The sequence below is a fragment of the Laetiporus sulphureus genome, assembly GCF_001632365.1.
Source record: "Laetiporus sulphureus 93-53 unplaced genomic scaffold LAESUscaffold_97, whole genome shotgun sequence".
Lineage (NCBI taxonomy): Eukaryota > Fungi > Basidiomycota > Agaricomycetes > Polyporales > Laetiporaceae > Laetiporus > Laetiporus sulphureus.
Window position 1 is genome coordinate 25,780 of NW_024468606.1, and position 9,519 is coordinate 35,298.

A 9,519-nucleotide genomic window follows, 5' to 3' on the forward strand; every position below is an offset into this window, starting at 1 on the left:
GTGGGTGCTTGAGACTTGTGGTGCGGAAAAACCGTGACAGTACCCCCCCTCCAGGCCGAAGTGTCCTCACGAGGCTTGAAGTCTAGTCGTAGATGCGCGGGTGTACGGCTTGTAGGTTCCATTTGGTTTTGGGTATTGGCATCCGAGTACGTTCCGGGTCATATGTGGTATAAGTGGAGACGTCCTCTTCCTTCACTGAGGTATCTTTGAAACGCATACGTTGCCAGGGTATTGGTGCATCGTCGAGGTAATAGTAGCCATGAGTACGCTCCGGGCACTGGACCTTTCCTTCTTCTACTATCCACTGGGCGTTGACTGGGTATACGAATAGATGGTTACGTGATTTGGGGGTTCCGACGAATAAGACCGTATGGATATAATGGTCTGGGTTCGCTAGCCAGATGCAAACGATGTCGAACTTCTCAGGTATCCCTATTTCTAGGCCGATTGGGGTATCGAGGGGTACGTGAAGTACGACATGGGCTTGGAACTTGCGCTTGTACCATCGTATCATTTTGTGATCCCAGTAGATCTTTTCCTTCCACTCTTCTTCTTCCTGCTCCGTCATCTTTCCTCCCTTACTGTCAGGTTCATCGTCGCTTTCTTCGCCTCCTTGAGCGCGGATCCTTTGACCACCGGGTATAGTGAGGAGATTAGGCGGTTTGGGCGCCTTGGGATGTAACTTATAGAAGTTATTAAGTAATAGGATATAATCCTTTGCTATGGTAGAGCGGGGTATCCAAGTGTTCTCGGTGTCGTCCTTCCCTTTCCATTTGACCAGGTATAGTAGTTCAGTTTTGGACTTTTTACTGTCGAGGATTTGGCTAATGGTGGGGGGTTCGCCTTCCGGAACGGGTATAGTAGTATCGTCTCTTTGTACACTAAATTGCGTGGGGTGATAGGGTATTAATAAGGATTCGTGGAAGACGGGGTGTATATGACGCCAAGTGGGTGGAAGCTTGAGTCTGAACGCCGACTTCCCGACTTTTTCTACTATACTAAATGGTCCATAACGTTTATCGTCCAGCTTCTTGCTTGGTCGAGTAGTCGTAATATTAGTTCCTTCTAGTAGTACCAGATCGCCCTTGATATAGGCTGCATGGTCCGGGTATTTGCCATCGTGGTACTTTTTCATTATACCTTTTGCTTTGGTAAGGTGATTAGTTGCGTCCTTGGAAAGTTCCTCCATCTCCTTCGTCCATTCTTCGGCCGATTGGTTGCGGGGTTCTTTCCTGGTTTCGACTCCCGTGTAGGGATGGTATCCATGAGTAAGGTAGAATGGGGTATAGCTGGTACTTGCTTGTCTATGGTTTCGGTATGCGAACATAGCGAGGGGTATTTTGGATGGCCAGTCGTCCTGTCTATAGGAGGTATATATCCTTAAGTAGGTCTCTATTTCCTGGTTCATCCGTTCAGTCTGCCCATCTGTCTGAGGGTGGTAGGCAGTAGAAGGATTTCCCTGGATGCCCAACTGTTGATATACATCCTTAGTAAACGAGGATACGAACTGTGGTCCTCTGTCGGACCATATCCTTTCTGCTAGTCCGTGTGCCGACATTACGTGCTTAATGTACAAGTCCGCATAGTCTTTTGAGTTAATCGACTCCGTGCAGGGTATAGCTATGAAGTCTTTCGACTTCAAGTCTACAAATACAAGGATGGAGTCGTACCCGTCTACAGTAGGTAGTTTTACAATAAGGTCCATGGAGATGTACTGCCAGTTATGATCTGGAACTGGGTTTGGCTCTAATGGTGCTGATCTGTGTTGGCGGTTAGGTTTGGCCTTTTGGCAGGTCCCACAACTTTTCACATACGCTGTAACATCTTTGATCATCTCCGGCCACCAGTACGATCGCTTGATTAATTCCATGGTCCTTTCTATTCCTGGGTGTCCCATGAACGCGGCATCGTGGTGGGATTGTATTACTTTGCCGATTATTTCTTGGTTATTTGAGATTATGAGAATTTCACCCCCCCTCCAGAGTGTGCCGTCCTCGGCTGACTCGAGCTCCTTTTGAGGCAAAGTTTTCCATAGTAAATATTTGGAAGAGTGTGTAGCGCAGAGGTCACGGATGGCGTCTGTCCCTACAACTTTGGTACTTCGGAATAACTCGGCAGGTAATACGACCTGATTGTCCAAGTGATCCATACCGTCGTCATAGTCTGGTCGTCTGCTAAGAGCGTCCGCTGCACTGTTTTTCTTGCCTGGGATATGATGGAGTTCGAAATTGTATTCACCGAGGAAAGACATCCATCGTGCTTGGCGAGGGTTGATCTTCTGGGGCTTCCTAAAATATGTCAGATTAAGGTGATCAGTGAAGATTTGTACAGTATGCTTGGCGTGTATTAGGTAGTGTCGCCATTCCTCTAGACAATCTACAATAGCGAGAAGTTCTCTATCGTACACTTGATAGTTCTTCTCGGCGTCCTTGAACGACCTACTATAATAAGATACCGGTACCCAAAGATTATCTTGCTTCTGCATAAGAACTGCCCCGAGGGCGAATTGCGAAGCATCTACTTCTACCATAAACGGGTCCTCGTCCGTAGGTATGTGTACAATTGGGGCCGATGTAAGGAGGTCCTTGAGACCTTGGAAGGCACTTCGTTCAGTGTCCGTCCATTCCCATTCTCGGTTGCCCGTAAGGTCCGAAAGAGGCTTGGCCAAGGAGCTGAAGCCTTTTACAAAACGTCTATAATAATTACAGAATCCGAGGAACTGTTGAACGTCCTTCTTGGACCTGGGTTCTGGCCATTCTGCAATGCCAGCAACCTTTGCAGGATCCATGCGAAGTTTCCCATGGCCAATGATGTGACCTAGGTACTCAGTTTCTTCTACATGGAACTCGCACTTTTCAGGTTTGCACGTTAACTTGTGCTCCCGGAGTATTTTAAGTACTTGTTTTACAACCTGGCGATGTTCTTCCATGTCCTTGGTGAATATTAAGATATTGTCCAGGTATACCATAACTTTTCCAGTGAGGATTAGATCGTGAAAGATATCATTCATCATCATTTGGAACGTTGATGGTGAATTAGTGAGTCCGAAGAACATCACTAGAGGTTCAAATAGACCTCGGTTCGTGACGAACGCGGCTTTTTCCTCATCTCCTTCTTTGATCCGTATGTTATTATAGCCCCACCAGATATCGAGCTTAGAGTAGTACCGGGCTCCCTTAAGCCGGTCGAATAGATCATTGATTAGAGGGAGCAGGTATTTGTTTTTCTTTGTGACTTCATTGAGCCGTCTATAGTCCTGAACTGGCCTTAACTTGCCATCCTTTTTCTTGACAAAGAAGAAGGGGGTGCCCCAGGGGGATTTAGACTGTCGGATGCGACCAGTCTTTAGGTTTTCTTCGAGGAATATATCCAGAGCTTCTTGTTCTTTTATGCTCATTGGATATACCTTTCCACAGAAAGGTTTCGCGCCGTCTACTAGTTCTATGGCGTGATCCCATATCCTGCGTTCTGGTAGCTGATCGAATTCAGCTTCCTCGAAGACTTCCTTGTAATCCCAATATTCTTCTGGAACTACCTCTTGCATGCTCTTGGCTTTAGTACTTTTGCCTTGAGCGATGGCTAGGTCAGTGGCCTTGGTGGCTCGTGTATGTTCGTGTTCGGAAAACTGTTTCCGAATATAATCGCTGTCCAATGCTAGCACCTTATCCCCATCTTCCAACTTAAGCTCCCCGCAGTTACAACGCGTGAAGCGAAGCGTGCATTTAGCCCAGTCGATGTCAGGGTTGTGATCTTCCAACCAGTCGAACCCGAGGAACATATCGTGGTCCGACAGGGTGGTCACATTGAATGATCGGCGCTCTCTATGGCCTTGGATAACTATATCTAATAATACATAGTGTGTCATATCGCCGTCTCGGTTGGGGGTCCCATCTGCGTTGAATACGCGGAGTGGTCGATCGAACGGTATCTTAGGTATCTGGAACTTAGATACGAATTGTTCGTCGATGCAGCATCCGGTGCAACCTGAATCTAGGAGGGCTTTGGCGGGTATATTCCTATCCCCAACTTCTATTGTTACAGGTATATCGATCTGGCGATGTCGTCGTACTGCTCGGACGTTGAATTGTCCTCGCAGTTTAGTACCGGTCGATCCGAATCCAGCAGTCCCTCTTGCTGTTTCTGCTATCTCTGTCACGACTTCGGTGATGGGGGTATCGTTACGTTCCAAGATTAGCTGGGCGACTCGGTCCCCATACTCAATCTGGAACGGGGTTTCAAGGGTATTGATTAGGAGTATTTTGACTCGACCGACATAGTCAGAGTCTATTACTCCGGCTCCTACATCTATTCCATGTTTTACAGCCAAGCCTGAGTGTGGAGCGATGCGCCCGTAGCATCCGCTGGGTATCATCAACTTCAAGCCGGTATCTACGAGAAGACGGGAGCGTCCGGGAATGACCACTTCCTCCGCTGAATGCAGATCATACCCTGCCACGCCTTCTGTTTGGCGGGTGGGTACGATGGCTTGCGGGTGGTCTAAAAATACATGCAAGGTGGTTTTCTGTGCCTTCTTCCTCGGTGTACGCCTTGCCGATGTCGAAGCTTCCACTTGCAGACTGTCCTGAACCGAAGAAATGTTAGAAATTGAGCTATTCACGGAATTAAGCACCGATGCTTCTTGATCCGGCCGAGCTCGATCAGGCACCACTAAGGTCCCGTCATCCCGAGACCCCGTTTTCGCTCCTACTACTGTTACATTAGAGTGGGCACCACTACTTGTACGCATATTGTCTGACGTAGTGCTAGTGGTACAGTCGAGAGAGGAAAAAATAGAAAATCGAGATCCGCTAGGGTGTGGTGGTGTGCTGTCGTCTGCATCAGGGGTACTGAATTTTCCCTCTGAGCTTAGACCCTCCTGCCCACATCCCTCCAGGGTGTTTTCAGGTATGGCTTGATGGCGCTTCTCAGGCTTTGCCTCTACCACCATCAGCTCGACTCTCCCTGGGGACCTACCTTTTGGTGACCCGTCTAAACCATGGCCCTTCTCAGGTCTCGTGACCTCCGTGACCATGGAATGGCCGTTAGTGGTCAGGGGTGACCCATGTAAACCAGGGCGCTTCTCAGGCTTTTGGGCCTCCACCACCGAGGAATGCACGTTACTGGTCGGGGAAACAGAAATGTCCAGATCGAGTCGAGAGTCCTGCAAGACTTGCGTACTTAAGCCTTGCCGAATTGAAAACCCGCCTGGTTGAGCAGAGCGGGGTTGGCCGCAATGGCCGCCTTGAATGCTCGTACGGCCTCGGTTTCTTCTACCGTACTGGCCCGAGCTGCAGGCTGGGCATCCTTCTTGCACCAGCACTGTGCCTTTCCGTCGTAGTAATGGGTGTGCCATATATCCATGCACGACCCTTTCTCCGACCTTTCTTTTCCGCATGTACCACACTTCCGGTGTTTGTCGCGTTCGTTCTCGACGCCTACCGTTTCCTTGTGTGGCACCGCTTTTCCTGCCTCATCGACATTCCTGATGGGCGCCCTTCCCGTTGTCCTAACCGCGTTGACCGTTGCCGTTGTAGAACCTTCCTCTTGGTGGACTTGTCGGGTCTTGGAGTCCTTGGCTTTCCCTTTGCCCTTTCGGTCCTCAAAGGTGGATGCCCATTGCTGCTGCTGTTGAAGGTCCAGCCGGGCTGCAACCTGCTTCCACAGGCTGTAGCTATTGACGTCCCGGCTGATTCCTTCGGACGCCCATACTCTGTCGCAGAGTTCTTTTCTCATGGCCGTCCTAAGCAATTGGAGCAACAGCTGCTCATCCTTGTACCCTGAGACCTTGACCCAATGCTCCCATTCAGCTTCGAATTCCTCCCAAGGCTTGTACCATTGCTGCATGTTTCGCAGCATTCGTTGACCTTCCAGCTCCAGATTCGCGGGGTAATACATCTTTTTGAAGTCCGTGATGAAGTCCTGGAGCATGGCATATACCGGTGGGCCTCCCATCATTCTTTCTAGAAGGGAGGCTTTCCAGTGGTCAATTTGTGGCCCACGAATGTAAGACATTGCCCAGCGAATTTTACTTTGTTCGTCTTCGAACTCGCTAGGTTTCATGACAATGTAATTCATTACATCGACAAGCCATGCCTTTGCCTTGCCTTGGTGCCGTCGAATGGCTCCGGGAGGTTGACCTTTGGTCCTCGGAACGATTTCCTATGTACTTCGTCCGAGGATGCTGGCGGCGGGGCTGCAGAGCAACGATCCCGATCTGGTGGGGGAACCGGTTGCTCTGGAGGGAATGCGTAGTGCGCTCCCACCAATTCGTCATCTTGGTCTCCCTCGTAGGAGTGTGCCGGGGACATTGGGGGCGTCTGCACCCTAGAGGGCGGCTGCTCAGGGTTTGCCTGGTGTGCCGGTTTGAGCCCACTAGGGCCGGCGGTTCCGCCGACTCCCTTTACCCAATCCCGAATATCCTGTTGACCGGGGTCTTGCCTTCTCTTGCCCTTATCGACCGGTTTCTTGGGTGATCGAATTGGAGAAGGTGGAGGCAGACGTCGAATGGCTTCCAGGAGATTGATTCAGGTTTCCTGGGTCTTGTTGATCTCTTCCAGACCCTTCACCCTTTCTTCACTGGATTTGAGCGCTTTCTTGAAGGCTTCCAGTTCCATTGTTAGTTTGTGGATCTGGTTGCCGCGCTCTGTTCGTGCGGCCTCATACTCCTTGACTTGCCTCATTAGGCGATCTCGGGTTGCTTTGGCAGCCAGGCGTCCTTCTCGTGCTTCCGTTACCTCCCTTCGTGCAGCATCGAGTCTGCTGTGTAGATGATTGTAGTCATTTTGGAGGTGCGTGTAAGCACGGTGCATATCCACAGGTTGAGTCCAGAATCTGGGGGTTTCTTCCGTCGGTGGGGGAAGGCCAGGTCGTGCCAGGTAGTAACTCTGCCTATTGTCAGGGAACCTGTATCGCTCATACCCTGGTGGAGTTCCTGAATCGTGGCTGGACCAGACGTAGTCCTGTCTCCTTGCCGCTCCTCCGTGTCTCGCCACCACATCTATTGGTTGTGTCCGATATCGCTGTCGATCTTCTTCGGAATGATCTCGAGCTCAGATATCGTACTCCCACTGATGGAATCGCCTCCCTGTTCTTAGTTCGTCGGGATACAAGGTGGCGAATTCTTCTACTAATCGGGCTGAAGGCCCCCTCCTCCTGGGGAGCACTTCTAGCATTGCTGGTGTCATGAAGTATCGGGGAGTGGGTGCGAGGATGTTGGTGTTGTTGAACGAAGACGGAGTGGATGCCCGGGGTACTGGGCCTTCGGGATTTAGATGTCCTTCCACGGAATGTTCGGATTGTGCGATTTCGGCCATGTTCGGTGCTGGTACCTGGTCGGGGTTTTGACAACCTGTTCAGAAAGGTTCTTCTTCGTCGGAGGAGATACCGTATTCTTCGTCAAACAGGAGGTGGTATAACTCCTGGTCGTCTTCTACGGTTTGTAGTGGTCCGGGAGATTCCTGGACTATACGGTGCAGCTGGTATTCGAGCCTTTCGTAGTAGTCGATGATGACTTGGTAACGGTAGAGGATGAAATGAGCTTGGGCGATGTGAGGTTGGTAGATGAAGTCTGCCCGAAAGATGATGCTGAGGTGCTCGTAAACTTGATCCCACTCTACTGGTCCTGGAGATACGGTGTATATAGATGTATATCCTTCCAATGAGAACCTTTGCATTCGATGTTGTAATCTACTCGCGTGCTTGATGAGTTGTTCTTCACCAGGGCCTTGTAATGACCCAGACGCAGCTTTAGAGTCCTGCTACTCCTGGTAGGTCTAGTTACTACGGAGTCCTGAGTGGCGCGGTTCGCAGTCGCAGAGGGGTCTTTGTGGTCTTTGATTATTTCACCACCAGTGTCCAACTACCTCTGAAGGGATGTAACCTTGGTCCACCTGCCGTTCCAGCAGAGCTTTCCGAGAGTTCGTCCCACGCCAAACGACTATTTGTCTACGTAGGTACTGGTAACTAAACCCCTAAGTAAGTCAGAACTGCGCAGGGGTTGAATACGCGTCTGATGCCGCTTTAGCACTGAGCAAGTAGGTTTATTTCCTCACTACTCGAGGTTGTGCAGGTCTCGCCAAAGCGGTCCAGAAGTGTTGCTGATTTACAGCTTCAGAGCCTTTTCAAAGGTGACTCGTTCCTCCCGCAAGTTCTCCCTTGTCTGCGGTTGTTACGTCTGCTACCTCTAGACCTGGTGGCTAGGATAGCGACATTAGAGGATAAATCCTCCGTATAGCATGGCAGCTAGGCCGAGGATTGTTTATATGGACTAGCAGAACCGAACGTCAGATTACCCCGCTGGTCAGTCCAATACAGGAGTTGCCTCGTTGCTGCGGCGTACTCGATATCGGTACCCTTTTAAGGAGTACTGCGTCCTTTCCCCCTAGAGGTGCTGACATCAACAGGCACTCCTGGCCCTTCTTGACAGCCCTGATGCGGTTTTAACCACTAGGTTTGTGTAGGAAATCCCCTTACGCCTGGGGTCGCGGCAAAGGTTTGGGACTGTAGTATGTCACCCACTTTCGCAGGAGGCTGGTTTAGGGCCTATCACCGGGGGCATGAGCCCATGATTCTGCTGGGAACATTTTGGACACATCACAATAACAGTCGCAATGTAACTCTAATGTTACTGATGTAAACATCATGGAATAATTTGAATTATCTCGAGTGAGCTCATTGTGGAATAATAGTAATATTATTCAGAAAGACACCAGGATGAGACAATGATTTTGCTCCGGCCAGCATTCATATAATATATTGGTATCATTTTGAATGGATCTTAAGGGTACATTACAAATGTGATCAATGTGATGTTACGATGAGTACCAGATGCTTTCCATCATGTGCCGGCTGGAATCATCTTGAACGCATCAGGGATGTCCTAATATGGTTAGCACATTACTATATATAGTAATAACAATTATGCGATCACAATGAACCCATTGGGAACATCTTGAAGACATCATGGCCACTCACAGGTATCATTTGAGATTTTCTCCCAAGAAACATTTAGGATGCTATCACAATAATGCTTGAATGCTGTCATTCGCAGCATTGGGGTCTCATTCTTCCATCTTTATGAATGCTATCCAAATTGTGCCGCAATGTTGATGCTTAAAACATTTTAAAACATTCAAAATGATTTCAAAATGTATGCGCTAAAAACATTGCGTAATTATTTGGACTATTATTACAATGTGTCCAAAATGTTTCGGGCGGAATCATGGGTCCATGCCCCCGGTGTATGTATCCTGACTGACAATTCGCGTATTCGCTTCACCGAAGAGGTTCAGCAGGGCGCAGTTAAGCCCGAGGAAAGTGGGAAGAAGCCCTGACTGGGCACGATAAGGATGGAGTTGATCGACAGAGGTATGAAGTCTGAGGCGTCGACCGGTGCCCACAGACTATAGAGAGTAGTTTCGAGTTATGTGAAGAGTCTCAGGAACTCCTGGGTCCGCTCTCGCCTAACCCGTCAGGGTTCTTTAGCTTAAGTGGAGGAGTAAAGACCAACTCGAAACTGAG

General features: G+C 49.4%; 1 protein-coding gene across 1 annotated transcript; it reads right to left on the reverse strand.

Annotated features, from left to right (window-relative positions):
- Positions 1–6,074: 6,074 nt before the first annotated feature.
- LAESUDRAFT_765007 (uncharacterized protein) lies at positions 6,075–7,313 on the reverse strand (the record flags this gene model as incomplete). Its single annotated transcript, XM_040913553.1, has 4 exons — positions 6,075–6,508; positions 6,560–6,884; positions 6,919–6,997; positions 7,063–7,313. 4 exons carry the CDS (start codon positions 7,311–7,313, stop codon positions 6,075–6,077), a joined length of 1,089 nt encoding a protein of 362 aa, XP_040757749.1.
- Between the last annotated feature and the right edge of the window lie 2,206 nt (positions 7,314–9,519).